The 24325-nt window shown below is 41.6% G+C and overlaps 2 protein-coding genes and 1 long non-coding RNA gene across 5 annotated transcripts in view; 2 read left to right on the top strand and 1 right to left on the bottom strand.

The window, feature by feature from the left end:
• mbd2 (methyl-CpG binding domain protein 2) overlaps positions 1-12007 on the top strand; it is a 29397-nt gene extending 17390 nt beyond the window's left edge. For 2 of the 3 annotated variants that reach the window (XM_071466128.1, XM_071466126.1), the window contains exons 6-7: positions 1403-1531; positions 11214-12007. In XM_071466128.1, coding sequence (XP_071322229.1) covers positions 1403-1520 — 118 coding nt within the window. In that variant the 3' untranslated portion in view covers positions 1521-1531; positions 11214-12007. Of the gene's footprint in view, positions 1-1402; positions 1532-5538; positions 6293-11213 lie in introns of those variants that run through there. The other variant, XM_071466127.1, reaches the window with a different exon arrangement.
• A 1923-nt stretch (positions 12008-13930) lies between these two features.
• LOC139611728 (lysozyme C-like) lies at positions 13931-16343 on the bottom strand. The gene is made up of 4 exons (XM_071466609.1): positions 16144-16343; positions 15383-15541; positions 14330-14408; positions 13931-14240 (listed from the first exon to the last, which is right to left on the bottom strand). Exons 1-4 carry the CDS (start codon positions 16268-16270, stop codon positions 14174-14176), a joined length of 432 nt encoding a protein of 143 aa, XP_071322710.1. The 5' UTR covers positions 16271-16343; the 3' UTR covers positions 13931-14173.
• Positions 16344-16382: 39 nt separating this feature from the next.
• Positions 16383-22596, top strand: LOC139611729 (uncharacterized). The gene is made up of 2 exons (XR_011686349.1): positions 16383-21424; positions 22285-22596. It is a non-coding gene; the product is annotated as an uncharacterized lncRNA (long non-coding RNA).
• Positions 22597-24325: the final 1729 nt, after the last annotated feature.

Here is a 24325-nt window from a genome sequence, read left to right on the forward strand (position 1 = left end):
CTGTGTGCTGTAGAATTAAGATTTCCCATCATTGGACCCAAACCAGGAAAAAAAACAGCTCATGCCAAAGAGTCATGTCCACATACTTTTGGCCTCATTGTCTCTTGACCTGATTTTCAGTCCCCAGAAAATGAACCGTTTAGATTTAAATGACACTGTGACTTTTCCTCTGGAACCACGCCCAAGACAAACTTTATATTTTATAGACTGAATCCAATTGGTTACAGACATGTTTTAAACTGTGTAAAAATCCTCTGCTATGAAAAATATTTTGTTTAACATGGTTTTCCTACATAACGGTGACAAAAATGGAAAACTGGGGCTGGAAGCTCATCTATTCTTAGGCCCTGTTCAGACGTGGTATTAACAGTTCAGGTGTGAAGACACCCAGGACACACTTGAGATCTGATCACTCAGACCACATTCTGAGGTGGTCTGGGCCACATGCGGCCACATTCTTCTAGCAGTGTAAACGCAAATGTGTCCTGGCCACATTGAAGGACCACCTACTGACATCCTCTGCCACAGCCTAATGAGTCCTGTCAAACTTTACTGTTTCTAATGCTTATTTCACTGTAAAGCTGTGCACAGTGCATTGATTTGCTCAGTCAAACCCAGACTCAGATGAGGAGTCTGTTGAGACCAGAATCAGAGACTAGCAGATGGATCAGAACCATTAGCGTAGTTAGCATCTTTTATTTGTGTATGTTGTTTGTTAGCTTGTAACTTGCAGTGGCTGACACAGTGGTTGTGCTAATGCTAACTCTGGCTCTCTGTACTGACAATGTTTCAGGTTTATTTAGCCCCGCCCCCCATCCCCACAAGTTGACAGGATTGTTCCTTAGTTATATGATATATGAATCCCTGGCTGGTTTTTATGAGACTGCCATTGGTTCACTGCAGTTCAGTGGTGGAAACACTTGGTCATGGTGTTGACTGATTATTTCGCTCATGATATGCCTGATGTATTTTATAAAAAACATCATATGGACGATAATAAGGATAAAAAGTCGAGGGGGGCTTTAACTAAATAACTTTGTCGAACTGATTAAGATTTAAGGAGGTAAAGGAGGAAGTTGTTATTGAGGTTTGTGTTTTTTCCTTCTGTAATTTAAGTGCTCAAGTCTTTTACTGGTACACACAATGATACAACAATACAAGACAATGAAGTTTAAATTATTGATCAGTAAGATTTAGTGATTGTTCTGTTGGATTTGATAAAACAGCAATGGCTGAAAAAACTGTTTAATGTTGCTTGGTGTTTGTATTCTATACAAGTGTATTTATTGTTTCCTGACATTAAACTAAGAGTTTGGGCAAATGGTAAACCAGCAGACTGTGGAACAGAACTGACAATGAGACTTCCTCTGCCATATCTGTGTGTGTATGTGTGTGTGTGCAGGGAGCAGGAACTGAAAGTGTACCAGGCCAGGAGGAGTCTGGAGGAGGCGCTGATGGCCGATGGTTTGGCGCGGGCCGCCGAAAACACCCGAGAGCTGCTGGAGTGGAAGACGGCCTGAAGACATAACAGGTGAGGCAGGTGACTTGTTTCATCAATGGGTTCTACTGCAGATTGTTCTTCTTTAAGTGTCTGCTCTACGAGCCAGACAGGTGTTCCACTCGATCTGTACATTTCCCTTTGTTGAGCAAGTTTACTTTTCTTCTCATCTTCAAAGCTACGTTATATATCCTAGTGTCCACAGTGTGGGAGACGTGAATATTAAACAGGTTAAAAGGCCCCTTTCACATGTGCAGATAAGATGCAGATAGGATTGGAGACATGATGGCTAACATTAGCCAGTTGTCATGGTAACACAATCTGCTTTCAGGCAGGTGTGATGAGGTGCACATCAGACAGGAACAGAATATGAGAAAAAAAGATGAAAGATCTGTCAGAGTAAAGAGGGGAAATAAACGCCACTGTGAGATGATGGTTTAAAAAGTCTGCAGCTTCCTGCTCAGACACATTCACTCCTTGGATATGTGGAGAAGAGGGGCGTTTGTTTTTTTACGTATGTGCAAGGCTGGTCCTGATTACATGGGCGGAGTTAATTTACAGCTTCTAACCTCTGACAGGGGTCACTGATATTTTTATGCCTTCCTGCTGGCAACAGCCAGAGCAGCCAGAGCAGCCAGAGCAGGCATTATTATGTTTTCAGGCCATCAGTCCCATTCTCATGAACACGATGTCTCAGTGACGTTTGGACTCAAGGATGGTGAATTGGACTTTTGGTGGTCAAAGGTCAAAGGTCAAGGTCACTGAGACTTCACGCAGTGCATTCATACACTAATTATGACACAATGCAACTCAAATGTCCATAAGGACAAAATGAACTGAAGACATTTTATATGCAGGGTCAAAGGTCAACTTCACTGTGACATCATAATGTTCTGCAAAAACACATCTGGCCATTATTCAGTGCTGTAACTCAGGAAGGACGCAGGTCTGTGGCCATATTTCCTGTAACTGTGCTGGTTGGTGGAGGGAAACAATCATGAGGCAGTGAGTCTAATTACCTTTATGTTGCTGCCTGTTCAACAGTTTCACTGCTGACCAACAATACTGAGCTACTGAACTACTACAGTGTTGAACTACTAAAGTATTGAACCACTGAAGTTCTTAAAACTGAACTAGTGAAATACTGAACTTGTAAAGTACTGAACTAATAAAAAACCTACAGAACCACAGACCTGCCAAACTACTAAACTAGAAAACTACTAAACAGTCAAAGTACTGAACCACTGAAGTATACAGACATACAAAACTACTTAGACACTGAACCAGAAAACCACTGTACTACTGATATGCAGAATGAAAAAACTGATGAACTGGTGAATTAGTAAACTGCTTAACTAAACTAGTAAACTGAACTATTTGTCTTTGTGAAGCACTTTGTGACACCTGCTCTTGAAAGGTGCTGTAAGATAAACTTACCTAACCTACCACAGTAGAGAACTACTAAACCACTGCTGAACCACTGATGTGACATGAATGACTCAGTATCTGTGCTGCAGTTTCAGTGTCTTGAGTGATGCAGAAACAGAACCAATCTGCTCTGTCAGAGGCCCTGTCAGTGTGTGTGTGTGTGTGTGTGTGTGTGTGAGAGAGAGAGAGAGAGAGAGAGAGAGAGACTTGTTGTGAATGCTGATGGGATTCTCTGCATCTGATTGAAAGTCAGCCATGCAGCAGACTAACAGACTGTGTGTATATGTCTGTGTGTGTGATTGATGGGCTGTGGGCTTGTTGTGTGTGTTAATGGTTAATGTGGTGTATATGTGTGTGTGTGTGTGTGTGTGTGTGTGTGTGTGTGTGTTGTATTACAGTTTGTTTGTTTATTGGTTATATTTCACTCTGACAAAACCAGATTAAAAAACATTTACTTTCACAAGTTCACACATCCATCCATCATCTCTTTATTTCCCCATTGTTTATGCAGGTCACGGTCGCTGTGGCAACAGGGTAGCACAGTCAACCAGGCTGCTTTCACTGTGAAGATTTTGCTGCAGAGTTTGAGATCTGAGGGTTTTTTTCCCCCAGAGAGAGAGTAAAGAGTCTCAGCTGATGACTGCAGCCTGGATCAGTTTAACATAAATCTGACTCCAATTCAGATTAAGTTTAGCTTTAGCTTCAAGATGATAGTGCAGTTTGTCCTGAGGATGGAGCTAAAGAAAAGGTCGGGGGATGATTCCATAAAACTGGTCCATCTGCTGGGGAGCAGGAATGTGATCAGGAATTTACGTGGAAATCTGTTTTGAGCCTAATCTTCAAATCTATTTTAACAAATCCAGGCTTATATGTTTTATCCAGCTAAAGTGAGCTGAGGATGAGTTTGTACTCATCATCAGAAGGGACTTACATGTGTGTCTTGCCAGTGTCCTTTGAGTCAGAACAGAACTGTGTTATCCACAATTCTCCTCATTTTTCTGTTGCTGATCTTCATGGATGTAGCCAGATAGCTAGCTAGCATACTGTATGTAGGAAGCTAACGTCCAACTTATACCAAAGTGATGTTAAACTCTTATTGGACATTACGAGAGGTGAGGAAAGAAGAATACAAAGTAGAACAACTGCATGTAAAAGTCAGCGCTCAAAGTTCCCACAATGTTTGAGACACTGAAGTTGCAAGTATGAATTTTAATCCTGTTTTTCACCTGAATCTGATTGGATGATGAAAATCCACACACAAAGCAGAGTCCAATGAGATTCAGGTGTAAGAACAGGGTTAAAATGTGTGCTTGTGACTTCAGTGTCACACGCATGGAGGGAACTTTTAGATGCAGTTTTCTGTTCTGTATCTACACACAGATGTTCACAAAAGCACTTCCTCTTTCAAAGTATTTTTGTGTAACCTCACCACTGATTTTTTATTTATTTATTTATTATTATTATTATTTTTTTAACAAATACAAATCTTTTCTACATGCGTACAAACTCGACTTTCTCCTGCAGATTTATTTTAGAGGTTTACAAAGGTTGGTTTACAACCACAAACTGTGGAATTATTTGTGAACATCACTTTACAAACTCAAAATCTTAACGACCATAATTTCAGCCCATATACGTCTGTCATGACGTGTCTGTCGTCAGTGGAAACTGCAGTTCTGTCTTTGCATGTGTGTGTGTGTGTGATTTCAGATAAACGCTGTGTGTGTATGTCTCTGCTCTCTGATGTTTCCTCTAAAAGCCGACAGACAAGGAGGGTTTTTTTAAGCACATTTGTTTTCTGTGGAGGGAAAATCGTCCATTAATGCAGATTTATGCAGATTGGCTGGATGGAAGTCGTTTGGGTGAAAAGAGCCGCTGAGAGTTGAGGAGTGATTACTAATGGCTTTTTATAGCTGGACCAGAGAGAGGGCAGCGGCCAGACTGTGAGTGTGTCTGTGTGTGTGTGTGTGTGTGAGTGTGTGTGTGTGTGTGGTGTATGTGCGTGTGTGTCTCCTGGGCTGCTGTTGAAACACCCAGAAATCTCAGGCTGTTCAGTCTTGTTGCTGCTTCCTGTTTATTATTTATGTTGGTTTTATGCCTGACTGTGACTCTTTATATTCTGCTCTTGGAAACAGTCGGTGTCAGCAGCACCCTGACGCTGCCTCCACACTGCAGAAAAAAGACAAGAAGGAGGGAAGGGAAACGGGTCCAAAAGCATTATTTAGTTGTTAAAACAGTCTCCTTCAGTTTTCATCATCAGCAGCAGCAGAGGGTTTAGTGATGAAAACTTTGCACAGTACTGTGTGAGAAAGTAAAAGCAGCTGAGCCTATCAGGCCAGTCAGTGCATTTTGTTTTCAATGTAAAATTCTAATTTGGTAATTATCATAACTTTATCAGTCAGATAAATGCAGTGAAATAAAAAGTACAATATTTACTAAGCAAAAACACAAAAAGTGAAAAAAGTAAAAGTCATCGAAGTTGTGCTTCAGAGCAGTGCTTCAGTAAAATTACTTTCTTATCATTCCCATCATTCCTAGATGCAATGTTGTTAGATTTTACTAGCATGCAATAGCCCAGCCAAGGCCTCCAACCTGCCCTGTCATCATAACAGCTCCGGAGGTACAGTGGGTCATCAGTGGTTCGATCCCCAGCTCCAAGTGTCCTTGGACAAGATGCTGAACCCTGAATTGCCCCTGATGTGTCACTGGTGTGTGAATGTGTGTATAGTAAAAAAGCACTATATGTCTAGGAAAAAAACCTGTATCAATGTGTGTGTGTGTGAATTGTAAAGTGCTTTGAGTGTAGCCATGTTAGCGGTTTAACTCTACAGCTCAGATTAAAAATCCATGTAAGTTTTTGTCATGTTTAGTCAGTCTCATCCTTTTTATTTTCACAAACATGGAAACCAGGAAGCACCAAAAATGTTGTAGCTCATGTGTTAGTGCTATGTGCAGTTTTCATTCAAATGAGTGGGCTCCATCGTATCTAGTTCTTATAATAAATCCATCATATTAACAGAGGCGTCACAATGCAGTCTCAGTGGCAAACCGCAGTACTGCAACCAGCAATATCTGTGGCCATGATTAATAGACACCTGTAAACCTCTGAGAAGATAAAACTGTGATGTCATTTCAGTGTAAACTCTACAGGATGAGTGGAGCGGGAGCAGCACTTTTACTAATATTAATATACTAATGTACATTATGCAACATGCCAGACAACATGGAGGCGAGGAAGACCACTCTGACGTTCACTGCGGTAGTGCTGCAGCCCAAAATACAGTTTTCACATCTTAGCAGAGAATTACAAATTCCTGCTATAAACACTGAGGGAAAACTAATGGCCCTACACACATCCCCCACAGTCCATTAATGGACTGACCTCTGGCTAACTCCTCTGGCTCTGTCCAGTGCTGCTGTACTTTGCTACACTTCACAGTTCGACAGGGGAAGGGGAAACACGGGCAGGAGGTAAACCAGGGTGTAACACAGCTCGAGGTGAGGGCAATAAAACTTTGGGAAAAGCTTGTGAGGCATGTGCCATGCAACAGTTAATCATCTCTCCTTATGTTTGTCATTTACATCAGTGCCTGGCCTGTGGCTAAATAGCAACACCATTAGTTCATACCGCACATCAAACCATAGACAGCTTCCACACTATATACATATATATACAGTCTGTTGTTTCCTCTAAGTGTAAGAATGAGACTCTGCATTTATCACTCTGCTGTTTCATCTCTGGAAATGTTTCACTTCAACAGCTCAGTTGGATGGTTTTACTTAGAATGAAGCAAAAAGTTGTCATAAAAGGAAAACTACAGGTTTTTACAATGTGTTATTGCGACTGCATCACTAACGAGCAGACACACAATCATACAGGTTGTAAACAACACACAGAGAGCTACCACTTTATTTGAAGGTGAATATTAAAGTGAGCACATGCCACTAATAATCAGAGGTGGAAAAAGAACACAACTCCATTACTAGAGTCAAAGTATAGACACAAGTATAGATACACCTGGTCTAATATTACTCTAATACAAGTGAAAGTTGTTTCTTACTTGACTTAAAGTACTGCAGTACTTGCTTTTAAGTATTCAAAAGTACTTTTTTTATGTCAACCCATTGTTGTATTGTTGAACGGAGCATTTACCTACTGACTCTGACACAACCCACTGACTGACTGTGTAACCTGTAGAATAACCTGACAGAACCTGATGTAAGATATGATTCAAAGCCTGAAAAAATGACCACTAGTCATTTGACAAACCACAGCATAAAAATAGCAACTACTACAACCTGTCTGTTCAAAACTTAATCAGCGTCTGTAATAACCGTTACATATGTGTATGTTACATATCCTGACATGCTTTTTTAGGGAGTAATGGAGTTAATGGACATGGACACAGAAACATGGACTTTAATATAAGGCCGTGATAAGACCAGAACAGTGTATGGCCTATAAAATAAAGAAAATTCATTCCACTGGTTAAAAGCTTCTTCAAAGTAACAAGTGCTTCATAAAAAGCACAATATTTTAAGTAAATATCTTAAAGTGTGGTGGAGTTACTGTCCACCCCAGTTAATAATTCTTTAACTGTGCCCAGACAGACAGAGTTACTATAGGAGGTCAAAGTCGAAGTCAAAAATTTGAAAATTTTAGTCGAGTTTTAGTCAACTCAGTGTGGCAGTTTGTGAAATGCTGTTTCGAGGCCTTGAGTTTTACTTTAAACCATTTTTGGAGGAGAAGGTGGAGCTGAAGAGGAGTGAGGGGTGGATCTGATCTGCTCCGTACTCTATCCTGATGGTCAGGCAGTTCGCTGTGTGTGGTACAGTCTGTCAATCACACAGTAGCCCCGCCCTAATGCATTCCCTGTTTATCATCTATTTTCCTCTAAATGGACCATAATTTAAAAAATGAACATCATGTTGTATTTAAGAAGAAACTAGTGATTGAAGTAGAGACGTTTTCCCATAGACTTCAATACAATCTGACTTCTTTTTACAACCAGTGGAGTCGCCCCCTGATGGTCATTAGATAGAATGCAGCTTTAAGACTCTTCAGCATTGGATTCTACATCCATCCAACATACACTGATAAGATATAAGCTTAGAATGGGAAGGGAAGGAAGCAAGTCAAAGTGAAATTTAGAAACCACAAAGGAAATAAGGATGAAATAGTGAAAAGATAATGATTAAGTCAGGACTGAAAGAATCAGCTGATCCATCTTCAGATCCCGCTGCAAAGCTCTGCTCTAAACGTATGAGCTTTAAGATTGAAACACCTCTGAGATGTGGTGGTGGAATCAGTCTGCCTGAGCTACAGGCTGTTTTCCTACAAGTGCTTTATAGCTAAACGTCAGAGAGTGCAACTCTACTCTGCCTGACAGGAGGGCCAACCTACTCTCCTGCACAGACCACAGTGATCAGCCATTGTCTGTTGAACCTGATGTGATACAATTCATGTGATGATTGAAGAGCAGATGGAGGAGCATGCATATAAATACAATCACCATACTCCAGCACAGCCAGGACCGCTGACTGAACTGACTGAACGAGACAAACAATTTTTATGTCTGTACAGAATGTTTACTGCAGTTGTTTGCGAGTCCCTGGGCTTGTAATTTGAAAGATAATTTAACGTACCAAAGTGTTAGGATGTGACTTATTCAGTTGTTGCTGCTGCTGCAGCCATCAGGAGCACACCAGACTGTTGTGAAGACCAAGAGTTTTTTTTTTGTCACATACACAACAAACGGGTTTGCTCTATAGTGCTCCCTGTTACATTACATCCCTGAATACGAGAGCAAAAGGAAAACAGTGTCCCAAAACCCCCACCCCACCCCTTCAACCGCTCTTCAGTTTTTCTATAAGTTTACGTCACACTGACACAGATGACGCTGATATCCAGCTTCTCATCTGACTGTAGGGAGACAAAGAAGAAGAGGATTTCACAAACGCTGGACTGTTCTTTTAAATGTGCAGACTGGTGTTTCTATCTGATCGAGACTAAAGAGTCACACTGCTGACAGAGAAAACACTGCAATACACATGTCTGTGTGTGTGTGTGTGTGTGTGTGTGTGTGTGTGTGTGTGTGTGTGCAAGATTATTAGCTGTGTATCTTGTAATTTCCAGAGGAGCTGATTCAGACTCCTGCAGCATTTTTCAGCTGCTGGTAATTAGAGGATGTAGAGACACAGAGAATTATCTGCTTCAAACTCATTCACAAGGCTGATAACTGCTGTGTGTGTGTGTGTGTGTGTGTGTGTGTGTGTGTGTGTGTGTGTGTGTGTGCTGTCAGTCAGCTGCATTGCCTCGATTAAGCAGCAGATTATCAGGATTTTCTAATTATTAGGGAGTAATTAAGACTGAGCCAGTGATTATCAAATTGAAACATGAAAATTCTGAAACACTGAAGAAGAAAACACTCAGATACAGACATTAACACATTGAAACAATAAAACAATGGAACACAAAAACAGTGGAAGTCTTTTTGGATTAAGCAACACCTGCATTCACCTAGTTCAAGACTGAGGGATTCACAATGGTACGAAGACGTGTTGGAAATGAAAATGAAGGATTGGGTGGGTTCAGTTCAGATGGGAAGAATTGAAACTTGAAGGGGTTCAAAATACTATAATAAAGGGTCCAGAATCAAAACCAGATATTCAAAACAGTACGACGAAGGATTCAAAATGGTAACGGGTGGGCGGGGCAAGGCCATTTTACCTGTATAAGACATTTCATAAACAATGGCAATTAAAAGTGATTCACATACAATAGATAAAAATAACAAAGACAAGAGGGATTCAAATGACATGATGAAGGATTCAAAATGGTACACAGAAGGATTTAAAACAGAGAAATTAGGTATTCAAAATGGAAACAAGGGGGACAAAAAATGGTGTATTGAAAATTTAAAATGGAAAGAGGAGGAACAGGGCAAAATTAAAGAGTAAAACTGAAAGAATTATGGATTTAAAAGGGCACAATGAAGGATTCAAAATGGCATAATTACATATTGAAATGGAAAGAAAGGATACCAAATCAAGGATAGGGACATAAAGTAGAATTCAGAATGGAAAGAAGAAGGGATTCAAAGTGTAAATACAGGGGAATTTAAGATGGGATTCTATGCTGAATGAAGGAGGGATTCACATGGGTCAATGAAATATTCAAAACTGAAAGAGGGGAGTCTAAATGGAATGTAGAAGATTAAAAATGGCACGATAAAGGATTCCAAATGCTAACTAGTGGGTAGGACTAAAGGATGGACTAAAATGGAACAGTGAAATATTCAGAATAAAAAAAGAGAAGGGATTCAAAATGGCACAATGGTGGATCAGAATGGAATGAGTGGTTCAAAAAGTGTTCATTTCTTAAAATGGAACAGAGGAGGGATGCAAAACACCACAATGTAGCATTAAAATGGAAAGACAGGCTCATAACATCTCTACCAGCAGTCTGGAGAAAAACTCACTTGTTTTTTCTGTCAATTATGACGTTTTTCATCGTGGTAGTGCTGCTGCTCTCCTGCTGTGTGAACGCTTCGCTCTGATGTTTTATGTATAATTAAAATGTTTTCTGTGCAGGCAAAAGGCATCCGCAGACTAGCAGTCCTAATTGTGGCCCTGCCCCACTTGTTAATGCAGCAGGCAGGAGGAGGTGTAGAAGGGTTAATGGAGAAGCTAATAATTAGCATGGAGGCTCTTCACATTAATTAGGCATTTTGTGTCCAGAGACTGATTGTTCTTCAGGAGGCGGAGGAAACACAGCAGCGAGACAGTTTGTGCTGTAGAGTCTTTTTATTAAGTGGGTTTCATTATGACGAGCTTAACGAGTCCATTTGGGGTCAACGGAGGAAGGAGGGAGGAGGCAGAGTTCTGTTCAGAGGTGTCTGCAGGGAGCCTCACAATTATATTCACATTTTATTTCACAGTAGAAGATGTCAGAGTAGACCTGAGTCATTATTAACACACATGCTGGTACTTCTGTGCTTAAGAGGGCCCTATTTGACATAATCCATTCTTTGACCCCACAACTACCCTTCTATGGTCTCATTTATCACAAATGTTGAAACAGTCCTGAATAAGGTTGGACCAAGGAGGTGAGAACATCACATGAGTCTTAAAGTAAAATAGGTTTATTTTACATAACAGAGAAATTAAATAAAGAGACTGGTTGATCAAACTTCTTCCTTTGTTCACTGTGTGAACGAAGCACAACTCTTTAGACTGAAGTGTTATCAACAACAGTAACTCTTCATCTCTCTCTGTCTCTCTCCAGAGATCCTCTGCTCACCAGCCTCAGGTTTATCATCATCTTCTTCATCATAATCCAGACATCAAACCAAAAACAGACCACCCACAGACTTAAATATCACCTGCACTGACCCGTTGTCCTAAGTGGGCGATTGTCTCAACCTTCCCGTTAAGGAAACTTTTTTCAGGATGACGTCACTCTGTGCATCTGTCAGCTTCGGGAGACCAACAGCAACCACAGCAATAATTTCATCAGCAACGGCAAAGACACCAGCAACAACGACACATGATAGTAGACAACTGCAGCAGCAGTGGAAACTGCAACACAGGAACAAGAGGAGCAACAGCAGCAATAAGTGGATGATCTACCAGCTCAAAGCAACTGAAGCCTTTAATCCTTTTCTGTGACTTATAATCTGTGCAAACTTTACAGCAAGCACTTATCTTTTCTCAGTTTTTCAAATTCAGGTATAAGTTCTTTTTCTTTTTATATAATGCTGATAAAAAAAATAATAAAAAAATAAACAAAAAAAAAAAGACAAGTAATACCCTCATTAAACCCAAAGTCAGGTTGCAAACTGCTGGACGGCTTTTGCTAACTCTAACTACTCAATTTCAATGTGCTCTTTGATAAGTTTGGTCGTTCGTGGTGTCAGATCGTCATCAGTTTTAAAGAAGTCTTCAGGGGTTTTAATTAAATAATGAAAATTTACATGAATATGAAATAGAACAACTGCTTATTTAAGATAAATTTTGTACCTTAAGAGAACATATGTGTACATTTCTTGGACTGGAGTAAATAAATGATTATATTCACAACTGTTTGACGGTGTTTTTAAAACCTGCTGATACAGATGTGTTTTTGATGATGTTGATTATTACACATTCAGTACGGAGCTGGAGTCAGTACATGATTAGCCTAGCTTAGCATGAAGGCTGAATGCAGAGGGAGACAGCTACCCTGGGTCTGTCTAAACTTCAGAAATACACCTGCTTCCAGTCTTTGTGTTAAACTAGGCCAACAGCTCCAGCTCTGCACTTAACACACACAGACAGGAGATTGACATCGATCTGCTCATCTCACCCTGAGACCTGCTGGAGTTCAGCTCCAGAACATTTGCTGAGACAGGTAGCCAGCGTGAGATGTGATAAAAACAATAACTTTTCCAAATCCTTAGGCTGAATTAAGGGTCAGGTTTTAGGGTAAAGCAGGGTTGAGCCAATATTTTTGCCCTGAGATCAAAATTTAGGTTGGGATGAGATTTTGGTACACCAAGTTTAACATTTAATTCGATTAAAAATATTAGTATTTAAAAAGATTCAGTTTTATCACAGTTTTAAATTGAGTTATTATGAATTTACCCCATGACCTTTCCTCTACCACCCTTACAACAAACTGTTACATTCAGCTCCTCCACTGGTAAGACTCTGAGAATAGCAAAATCATCAGGATGTTGTTCTGTCAGATACTGTTCTCACTCCAGATGTTGGATTCTGTATGTGTGACTGTATGCGTTTGTGTGCACTGTGCATGTTGTGTGTCTGTGTTATCTGTGTGTGTGTTAAAGACAGAGTGAGACAAACCAGCCTGCCCGCTCTGCCCTCATTTGCATCCGCTAATGGCTCTATGATGCCAGTTTCTGATCACTGCAACTACACATTTAAATTCCTGTCTTGGTGCCAGATGCACTCTCTCTCTCTCTCTCTCTCTCTCTCTCTCTCTCTCTCTCTCTCTCTCTCTCTCTCTCTCTCTCTCTCTCGTCCAGGGATTCCTGTTTCCATCCTTTAACAGCAGCTCTGTTCGTGCTCTGAATCAGAAAACACCAGCGGAGGTTAAAATGGAGACATGAAGCTACTGCTGCTAATGATGCTCTTGATGAAGTGCATATATTTACGCTCAAACATCACAGCACTAAACACGTCACTCTTAAACCATGGGCATTAATCTGCCAAATTTTGGAGCCTGGCTGCATTTGGTCTCATTCACTTAAAATGAGGAATGAAGCATTGAAAGGTCATTCAGTCACTTCTGGTCTGTGAGGAAGAATTCAAGAAGCACTGAGATTTCTACTGGATAATTAATGATTAATACATCCTTGACAAACACATACATGAATATTAGAACCTAGCGAAGTCAAGAATATAAAAAGGAAGTGGAAGCTGCCATACTTTCATGAGCATATTAGAGGAGCAGACACCATGTTGCTGAGTGGGACCAGATGCAGGTGAAGGCTCTGGAAAAAGTTAATCAACAGACCTTGAGTTAGGATTTTTTTTTTAATTACAGTGTAAAGCTGCAATTATGCTGCTGTGTGAACCTATGCAGAGCAGCAGGGTGTTCTGGGTAAATGTGAGGGAGCCTGTAGGTTGTGTTTCTCCTCTGTCTCTCTCTCAGTCCTCATTCTGAAGCGCCCCCCCCCCAAATCATGTGATTTGGCATGATACAAACAAATTGAATTGAATCAGACCTGTTGATTCAATATCTGTCAGGGGTTGTGATTGAAACAGAAATTTTTAAAAAAGTACATGTCATACAAGCTGTACATACAAAGCATGAGAGAAACAGCTACGTGAACATCTTTGATTGCCTAAGTGCAGCCTGGAGATGCATCACCAGCTTAAGTTGGAGATTGAAAAAGATCTGGTTAACATCAAGTTAACCTCATGCAGGTGTAGACTCAAACTGTGACTATTAATTAATCATTGTTTTCACGTTTATATTAAAGTAACAGTAGTCATTAGTGGAAATCAGCTGTTTAATTTGGTTCCAATTGAGCAGAATAACAAGAGATACAGGTTGAAATGACCACAGTTCTCTTCTCTGATTAGGTGTAAAGGTAAAGTATAAACTGTAACTGTAATTGTCTGTAGCTTCTATGTATTTTACTTCTGTAAAATCAAACACAGAAACAGCCGAGATGTTTCACAGCAGCTGAAGATGGGACAAGTTCATGTCGCTGACAGCTTCCTGGTTTCGTGAACTGATTACACACCACATCCTGCCACATAGGCGCTCAGGTCACGGTTCTCACAGTGACGGCTCCAGGCCCTCCTGAAACCAGACAGAGGTACGTCACTCATCTGTCTACATGTGGAGGTGCTTCACAGTCTGTGTCTGGGAATCACCTAATCAGGTCTTACCAGGCACGGATGCCATTGGGGTCCCTAACGACACGTTTGGCACAGTTGATCGCTGTACTGACATTATCAGTCAGAAGCTCTGTGGAAAAAAAGAAAAAAAAAATCTGGACTTGAATGTAATCTGAAAAAGTGGACATTAAAGGAGGAGGCAGCAAGTACAGCATGAACAACAAACTGATTTTCAACTTTTTTCTGTTTTATTTGCATCTTCACCAGGAAGATGACTTTGCTTTACCTTTTACTTGTACAATTCTATAACATCTTAGAAAGAGAATATAAACAGTGGATTAAATAATAATTTAGTTTTCACCCAAACAACATGTGGAAAAGTTGTCTGCACTTAATTTTGCCCTGTGTAGTGTCTGGCATATGGCCCTAGTCATCTCCACCAAAAGAATAGGGCAGCCTGTATGTAGCCTGAGAGGTAAAATCATCTCATGAATCTCTTTGCTGTAAGTGCAGGGTAATAACTGAAGGTGAAAGTATCAACATTTTTATCAGCTCAGACCTTCTCTAATCTAAATCTAGATCTAGGACATTCAGAGTCCACAGAGATTTTAGTTAGAAAATTAAGTCCTTCCCATCCCTGTTTGAATTAACACCAAGGGTGTGAGCCCAATTGTCAAGAGCAGCCAGGGTTCAGTGCCTGAAGGCCATGCCCCAGTCTACATGTAGAAACCAGGTTAATAAAAGTTTAAATAACAGGATATTAATGTAAAAAAGAGCAAACTGAAAACAAAACATTGGCTGTATTATCATCCTCTGAGGTTGTCGTGGCTAACATGTTGGCAAACACCTGTCTCCCTCCACATCCAGCAATTACACACTGGACTTGTGTGTGTGTCCACCTAATGAATGTGAATCTGGTATCCACTAATTAGCTCTGTTTTGGTCTCCACCATCTCCTGAGAAGAACATCTGGCGCACAAGGTGGTGGACCAGGACACAAGGTGATTGGTGACAAAAACTCTCATGACAATGTGGGAAGTAATGAAACAGGAGGAAAATGTCCCCGTGCAGTTCAAGTTTTGGGTGTGGTGGTTCATCACTGACCGCTGCACCTGATGTTGCATCCATTTGAAGTGGGCGTTTGTCCGTTGTCACACCACCAGCGGCTGTTGATCTGGAAGATGCCGTAGTCAGTGGACCCATTACTGTTGTTGTTGGTGGCTCTAGTGTTGTAGTTCGACTCCCACTTGCTCAGGCAAACCCCTGCAGAGGAAACACAACAGACTCACATACAGAGCAGCTGAAAGATCTTCCTACCAGCACCTCTGCAGCTCACAGAATAGCACTTTATATCATGTTTGTTTAATCTGGAGAAAACCTTAGTGTAAGATTGACAAATCTCTGTACATGTATTTGTTGGAATACTTTTTAGTTGGGACGACTAACTGCCTCCTAGTCAGGCTGACGCATTCCCCCTTGTTTCCAGTTTTGTGCTAAGCTAAGCTAACCTGCTACTTGATATAGCTTCATATTTAACTCATCTAACTATTGGTGAGAAATCAAAGAAGTATATTTACCATCATTTTCTTTTACAAACTGCTTACCTCATGATAACATATGAGACAATATAATGCAACAAAAGTTAATGCTGTCCACTCCGACCAACTGCAGAAGCAGGAACCAAACTTTAAAGGTATTTTAGTTGATTTCCATGTTGTACTGAAACAAATGGAAATCAATGGCTGGCTTTAAATGTGGTTTGGTACGACAAGTTTTGCAAAACGTCTGTGTATTGTACTGCTGTTAAGACATAAATGAATGTAAATGCTCCAGATACAGTACCAGAGCGACAGGCTAGTACTCACAGTTGGCCAGGCTGTTGCCACGATAACCATCCATCCCATGGCTCTTCAGGATCCGGGCCCATTCACAGCGGCTGTAGACTCTGGCATTGGCCACAGCCACAAAGAGCAGAAACACCAGACTCCTCATGATGGATTCTCTGCTGGGGCAAATGTTTACTCTGCTGCTGCTGCTCGGTGTCCTTTTATAGACGAGCAGCTCAGCTGAAACCACTGTGGTTACCGCTGACGTTACACCATACAAACTGACTGGCTTGATTGCAGCACAAGATTGATTGGGTCAGTTGCTTGGGCGTTATGCCATACAAACTGACTGGCTTGATTGCAGCACAAGATTGATTGGGTCAGTTGCTTGGGTGTTATGCCATACAAACTGACTGGCTGTTGAGGGAAGGATTCAAAATTCATCAAATTCATCAGGATCTGCTGAAGAGGGTGAGTAATGCACAATTGAAAAGGTAAGTGCAGATAACCATCGACTGAAGGCAGATTCATATCGCACATACACAAACATGGAAGGGGAATTCGACAAAGAGTGTGAGAAGAATGGAGGGTGTGGTCCTCCACAGTATATGATGGTGAGTTCAGTGGGAGAGCAGTGGAGTAAGGTGAGAGCACAACTGTCAAGTGTTTTTTCTAAGGAGGAGAGAGAAAAGAACTTGAAAAAATATGATAAGGTCTGGCAAGCAGTACTGTCACCACCAACAGCCCAACAGTTGTATCCTGATTTAAATGCATTATTACCACCTCATCAGATGCCAGTGGTCAAGGTAGAGGGAGTTTTGCAGACGGAAGAAATAAGCCAGGAGGAGAAGAACAAACTGCTGGAGGAAGTGAGTGGGCTGTTACAGTCAGAGCTAGAATTGATAAGGGAAGAGATAGAGAAGGCTAAGAGGCGATGACTAAGCTAGGGGGAGAAGCTGATGCAGTGCCGTTTTTGCAACATGCCACTGTTATAGGCGAAGCAATGCGTGTAAAATATCCAGTTCCACACGGGGCAGTGCACTCACTAGTGTTCTCAATGCAGGAGGGAGAGGATGTTCCAGCTTTTCTGATTAGATGCAAAACACAGTGGACAAACACCACTGGAGAGAATCCAGGTTCTAGCGAGCTGCAGAAGTCACTATTTAGTAAAGCTGTGATGGAGGGGATGCCCAAAGTTGTTAAAACGACTATGGAAAGCAATCCCGACATCCCAGGATGTGACTGTGCAAAGTGGGAGAAGCATCTCTCTCACCATATGAAAGCCCACAAAAGTAAAACTGATGCATAGAAGGCAGAGACTGAAGTAGTACAAACTCAGCTTCTTAAACTCCAGCTTGAGGCTGCCAGAAAACTTGTGAATGATTCAAAAAAAGCCTCAAAATAAATGGTGCAACAGCCTCAACCACAGTCGCCCACCCATCCTGACCTGTATCCAGCGGCGAATTGGGTGCCTAGACCACCTAAACATCCTAGAAATTACACAGGGGGCATGGCGGGGGTCTTTCAGGGCAGAGGCAGGGGATGTAGCGGTTGCCGAGGGTTTGACCATGCGCTAGATCAGTGTTACATATGCCATCAAACAGGACATTGGGCTTGAGACTGCCCACACGCATATCAGCCGGGGCCGAGGCCATGGCAGCCTCCCAGTCGCAGTCCAGCACCTCAGCAACATGGGCAGCACATGCATCAAGTACCAAACCCAGGGACTGCACCACCAAGGGGTCAATACCCGATGGTCTCTGAAGAGTATGAGTACTGATGGGGCCTGAGAGCTCAGGAGCATGTAGGATTGGCAGACCCCTACATGCCTATGATGGTAGAAAACAAAGAACTGCTTCTCCTTGTGGATACAGGAGCAAGATATTCAACCATCATTAATGAACTGTCTGAATCTAGACTTCCTTCTAACAGTGTCCAGGTTGTTGGGTTCTCGGGTAGACCAGAAGCTTTGCCACTCACGAAACCTGGCGGGACAGGTCAGTATGTTCAGGCAGCATCATGACCTGTTAACCTCATGGGTAGAGATCTCTTGATAAAATGTGGAGCTTCTGTGTTGTGTAGTCCGGATGGGCTCACAGTCACGTTCCCAAATGGCATAACCACAAACTGTTCTGTTCCATTGCTGCATACGACTTCACATATGATGCTGGCGGCTGACACAACTCCACAAGTGCCAACTCTGTGGGCTGACATCTACTGGGGTTCGTTGGAACCTGAGGATGTGAAACATAATGGTGTAGTAACGCTGTTCACGCAGTGGCGACCTTGGTTGCGGGCTTTGCATCCTTATGCCTCCCCCATTGATCCTTATCATGTCACTCTGTTCTATGATAGAGAAGGTAATGAAATGTACCAACATGCGTTTTATGATGAGATTGAGGGGAAGAATTGGCAAATTACTTCTCCGTTTATTTTGGCAGGTCCAGAGGGTGTGGCTGCGGTCGTTGATCTGACACCAGAACAAAGTGTATGGTATGAGATGGCTGAAGAAGCCATACCTCATATCATCTTAATGGTTCATGCTAATCACCAAGCTAAAGATTTGGGTCCCATGACTAAAAGGTTGAGTGGTGTCACAGATTGGATGCCAACTCAGATTTCTGGCCTTCAGTGTTCCCCTTCAGAATCTGCATATAAAATAACACATGCAACACGTGATGTAGTGATCCTGGAACACAGGCAAATGGAGAGGTTCCATGGCAGAGAAAAAACTGACCATGAAAATGCTAATGCAATGCTTAGCACATTACCTGACTCCCTGTGGTCCCAAGGACTCACAGATGTAGGTTTTTGCTCGCACATTGATCCAATCACATTTGACCTATCTGACATCACACCCATTTGGTAACCTCAATATAAACATAAGCCTGAAGCTGATCTAGGCATACAGGACACCATTGAAGGGCTGTTACAAGCCGGTGTTCTTGAACCCTCTTCCTCACCTTGGAACACTCCAATTCTTCCTGTGGAGAAGCAACACACAGGTAAATACCGCATGGCTCATGATTTGCTACGCATTAATCAGATCACGGCGATGCCAACGGTCCCCGTGCCCAATCCGTATACTGCTATGGCAGCTCTCACACCCCATCAGTGGTTTTAATGCATAGATTTGACTAACACAGTTTTCTGTCTTCCATTAGCTGACCATCTGCATGACGTCTTCTCATTCACATACCAAGGACGCCGTCTTAGGTATACTCGTGTACCTCGGGTTTATTTTGTCACCAGGACTGTTTAACCAGGTACTCAAACAACAGCTGTGTGGGCTGCACCAGCCACAGGGTGTGGTACTAATTCAATATGTAGATGACATATTATTAGCTGCTGCATCACCTGACTCTTGCCTAGAGGCGACACGTTCCCTGCTAATGAAGCTGTTCGAGATAGGCTTTAAAGTCTCAAAATCTAGTTAATGAACAAGGTATGAGAAATCTAACTGCATGTCTAAATTGGACAGTTGCAGCGGAACAAGCGTTCATTAGCCTCAAACAGAACATGTCTCAAGCTGCTGATCTCGCTGTCCCCGATTACACAGAACCATTCTTTGTTGTTTCTGTAAAAGCACATTCTGCGAACGGAGTGCTTTTTCAGAAAAAAGGGGGAGGTAGACAGGTACTGATGTATGCTAGTGTAACTCTAGATCCAACAGAGGCAAGACATCCACCATGCACAAGACATGTGGCAGGAGTAGCTAAACTACTACAAAACACAGCACACATAGTAATGGGACATGCATTGACAGTTTTAACAACACGCAGCATCACTAAGGCAGACTAGGCTAGATAAACTTCTAGGAGCTGCGCACACCTACACACATGAAGGCATCAACATGGCTGACAACATGGAGTAAGGAACACCACACCAATGTGAGGAAAGAGTGGAGCAAGATGTAAAGGTTGGTTTGAGGAAGTCAGAGCAGAAAAAGTGGAAGGGAATGTGTCAGCTCAACTAGCTGGATTAAGAGCAGTAATAACGGCCCTTGAACTGTCAGAGGGAAGGAAGGTGAACATGTACACAGACTCAGCCTAAGTAGTAGCATGAGAGAGAAATGAAAGAACTAGCAGAAGCGCTAATGAAACCAACAGCAGTGGTATTGAAATGCAAGGGACATGATAGGTCAAACACGCAGGCAGCCAGAGGAAATGAGGAAGCGGACAAGGCAGCCAAAAGGAAAGCAGGGTATCAGTCTCAATACCAGAAGATGCAGGCAGAAAAAAACATTCATAACTTGTTACCTGTGTGTAATGTAAATATGTTAATAGCAGAACAAAAACTGGCCTCTCCCTGTGATATATCAGTATGGGTTGAAAGGGGAGCAGTGAAACAAGATGAGCTGTGGAGAGCACTGGATGGCCGACCAGTGTTGCCTCCAGGTTTGATGAAATCAGTATTGACAGAAGCTCATGGGTTAACACACTGTGGTAAGAGACAGATGGAAAGATATCTCTGTTATTGGTGGCATCCATACCTGGCAGCAATGATGGAAACTCATGTGAAAGAATGTTTAATCTGCAATGTATATAATGTAAAAAGTACTGTTAAACCTCACGAAGGAAAATTTCCATTGCCCAAACTTCCAGGTCAGGAAATAGTGATTGACTATACTGACATGGTAAAAAGAGAAAGAGGTTACAGGTATCTTCTGGTGGCAGTGGATGCATACACCGGCTGGCCAGAAGCTTTACCAACAAAAAATGAAGATGCAAAATTGGTAATAAATTTTTTAATAAATCAATACATTCCATTTCACAGTTTTCCCAGAAGAATCAGATCTGATAATGGCACACATTTCAGAAACACAGATCTATGAGAAGTAGAAAAGATACTCGGATTGAAACATGCCTTTGGAACAGTGTATCATCCTCAATCTCAAGGAAAAGTGGAAAGAATGAATAGAAACATAAAAGAAAAGTTGGGAAAAGTGTGTGCTCAAATTAAACTAAATTGGGTAGATGCACTGCCATTGGTATTGATGAGTATCAGGAGCACGGTGAACAGCATGACAAGTTTCACACCGTTTGAACTCTTCACAGGACAACAGTTCCCGGGGCCAGGAGCCAGCCTGATAGTGGGGAATTCAAGCCCAGTAAGCTATAAACCTTACTATGAACAACTAACGGCTATTGTCTGAGCTTTCTCCACCCAGATTCACGGTGAGCGAGATGAAGGCAAGGACGTTCCTCCACCAGTGACTGAGTGGGTCCTCCTGAAAGTCATCAAAAGGAAGTGTCAGAGCCAAGATGGACTGGACCCTACAAGGTGGTGGAAAGAACATCGCATGCTGTCAGACTCCAAGGTAAAGGGGAGACGTGGTTTCATTGGAGTAGGTGTACTCCAGCTGAACCCCCAGGGAGATCCCTGGAGAACATCAGACAGTCATTAAAAGACACAGCAGGCAGATCCAGAGGAAACCAAGGATTAGACTCTGTGACTGTAAAAAAAAAACGAAAAAAAAAAATATTCATATATCCAGCTTATTGCCAGTTGCATATTTTGCTGTGTGTGTGTGTTTTTATATACTCTGAGGTGTTTGTATGAACTCCAGTGAATAGGGTGTGAAGGTTTTAAGTGCTCTCTGGAGAAAGGTTTTCTCTCAGATACAGAGGTTAAGATTCAGTCCTGAAGTAGAAGGTGATTTTTATGCTTATTTTATGTGGATGTTGCTGGATTCCATGTATTCATTCTCTCTGTGTACGTCTCATCACTACTACCATCGAGGGGAAACAAGCTCCTCCTCCATACCAGAGGCCTCTGTTGGCAGGTGAAGAAGAAGAGGTGATGATCTATCGTGATGAGCAAATGTAAGATTGGCCTCAGAATATCTGAGGCCAAAAGGGGGAATTGAAGAATATTTTTAGCATTGTGCAATAGCATTGTGTGTGTGAGTATTGCAAGGTTATGATGCTTGCTTTTGATAACTATATGTTGGGGAGTTGCTGAAGTCTCAAATGGGAGCAGGGTGTTACAGATAGTGAAGCCAAGGATGTGTGAAGGGGTTGTTCTCCAGATGCGGGGCGGACATGCCACAGATAGACATCATAGGTAAAGACGAGGACAGAAGTGTGCAAGGGCATGGTTAACTGATAGATGTGAGACAGCCTTGAGGATGTGGGAGTGTTGTGTCTGTCTCTGTCTTCTTTTCTCTGTTTCATACAGGAAAATCAGCTGTTCCCAGGCACGAGTGAAGGAGGTCAAATGGAGTCAGATAACCGCGAAGGAGGCGCCTGGGCGAAGGCCGGTCGGGCAACAGCCAATGAAGAAGGCTTCAGCCTACATTCTTTGCTTCCTTTGTGTAACAGTAATAAAGAAACCGGGATAGGAGGAAGTAGGGTCCCAGACTTCGTGAACTGGCACAACTGCATGTTGTTATCAGGGAAAGATAGTTTGGCCCAGAGTTCTGTAACGATCTCCTTTTCTGAATGCTATTTTGCTGTTAGCTTTAATAAATGCTGGGATTTGAACTTTGAATGAGTCTCCTGTTTCCTTCATCAAACCAACACGTGAGTTCAGGTGACAAACTCAACACTGCTTCATCGTTGGCAGCTGTTTGTTTTCAGGCTAAGTATGTTATCAGTGTGTTCATACAGACTAATGTGAAGGACTGACAAAGTAAAGTTCAGGTAAAGCTCTGACATAACATCAGATAAGAGTGATAAAAGCTGGTGGAAAATAAACACTGAGAGGCAGCAATGACAGATTGTATTTGGTCCAAGTATCCAACCTGACTTAAAGGTGCCCGGGAAACTCTTTACTTTCCAAATCTAACTGTGTGTCCTTGAGACCTGACAAATGTGTTGAATGCATTTCTTTTGTACTAAAAGGTTTGCAGAGCTGATTTTTGATCAGTTTGTCATGCATTCATTCAATTATTTAACATAAAACAAAAACATGGAAAAAAGATTTCTGTTTTATTTCTTGGCTCTAAAAAGGAAAATTACCATGTGTTTTTTTTCTGTTTTTGGTGGGTAATCTAATAAATTAAATTAAATTAAAAAAAACAAAAATGCAAGACTTTTTTTATGGATTTCTGAATTTTCTTCTGCAGGTCTATGTGCAGAAAGTCCCTGCTTCACTTGATGTGAGTGGGCAGAGCAAAAATGGGAAAACCATCTGACATTTTAATGATTTCTGATGAGAACTAGTATTCATCACAGATAATAACAGATAATCTATGGTACTGTAGGTTAAGCACTGTAACAGTCATAGAGATAAAGTATCAGCTTTACTGTTAAGAACACACTTTTTTCAAAGTTTTTCTCTGAATGTAACCTATGTGTGATGTCTGTATGTGTAGTTATGTATGTTTTATTATTTATTTATTAACTTTAAATATTTGCTTATTCCCAGACTTCTGTCCTAAAGTGATCCCCATTTGACACAACTATTACCTGATGTAACCATAATCCATAGTACTTGTACATACTACATGATGTTGCCTGTTTGAACCCCTCCAGTACTGGTGAAGGTAGAATGACCTGGTGTTCTGGTGATGTGATGGAGAACCTGACCCTTTGCTACTGGAGAGACATCCATGGTTGATCATGTAGTTGTGATCTTAGAGGACAGTCTCACTCCCAACTCGTCACATACGTCAGTTGGGTGTCCTGCCTCTGATACACTGATACACAGGAGCTTTGCCTTTCCAGTGTTGTCAGTTTAGCGACTTTCACTAGATTTTTTTACTTTTCAGGCAAATCTTAACTATTCTTTTTTATAAAATAGAGCACCTAGAGACAGACTATCTTTCTTATTTTGTCTGTCATGCAGCCTCTATCTGGGATCCACAATAGTTCAGCATTTATTTACTTCCAACACCAGAACGTAACCGACCTTTATTAGAGGCAGGTCATTCCTGCTTCAAATGTTAGCAAGCTAACATGCTAATTTAAGATGTAATCATGGATTATCTCACTGCAACAAAGTTTCAGCTGTGCAGGCTGATTTTCATAGAAATGAAGAGAAAGCTATGGCTGCCTTGAAATTCAACTGAAAGCTGATTGTTGGGAAAGTTATTACGAAAATGAGCAACAAACGTGAAGTTTGCAGGATTTATAGTAGCTGCAAAAACACCACTACGGAAAAAGCAGGACAGCACTGACTGTCAGGTTGTCATAGTGAAACTTACCTTAAAACAAAGCTGCTTTGACTCACACTGATACTGAGAGAAAAGTGTTTCATAATGTTTGTTCAAATTGCT

Source organism: Trachinotus anak, unplaced genomic scaffold (assembly GCF_046630095.1).
Source record: "Trachinotus anak isolate AG129_WGS33_773 ecotype Australia unplaced genomic scaffold, CSIRO_AGI_Tana_v1 ptg000028l, whole genome shotgun sequence".
Lineage (NCBI taxonomy): Eukaryota > Metazoa > Chordata > Actinopteri > Carangiformes > Carangidae > Trachinotus > Trachinotus anak.

What these genes read in the sequence shown, in the direction of transcription:
- LOC139611728 (XM_071466609.1), bottom strand. Translation starts at nt 16,270, where the DNA reads ATGAGGAGTCTGGTGTTTCTGCTCTTTGTGGCTGTGGCCAATGCCAGA. An exon ending in TGGCAACAGCCTGGCCAACT is followed by an intron (nt 15,542 to 16,143) that starts GTGAGTACTAGC and finishes TTTCCTCTGCAG; the next exon opens with GGGTTTGCCTGAGCAAGTGG. An exon ending in CCCAATGGCATCCGTGCCTG is followed by an intron (nt 14,241 to 14,329) that starts GTAAGACCTGAT and finishes GTCTGGTTTCAG; the next exon opens with GAGGGCCTGGAGCCGTCACT.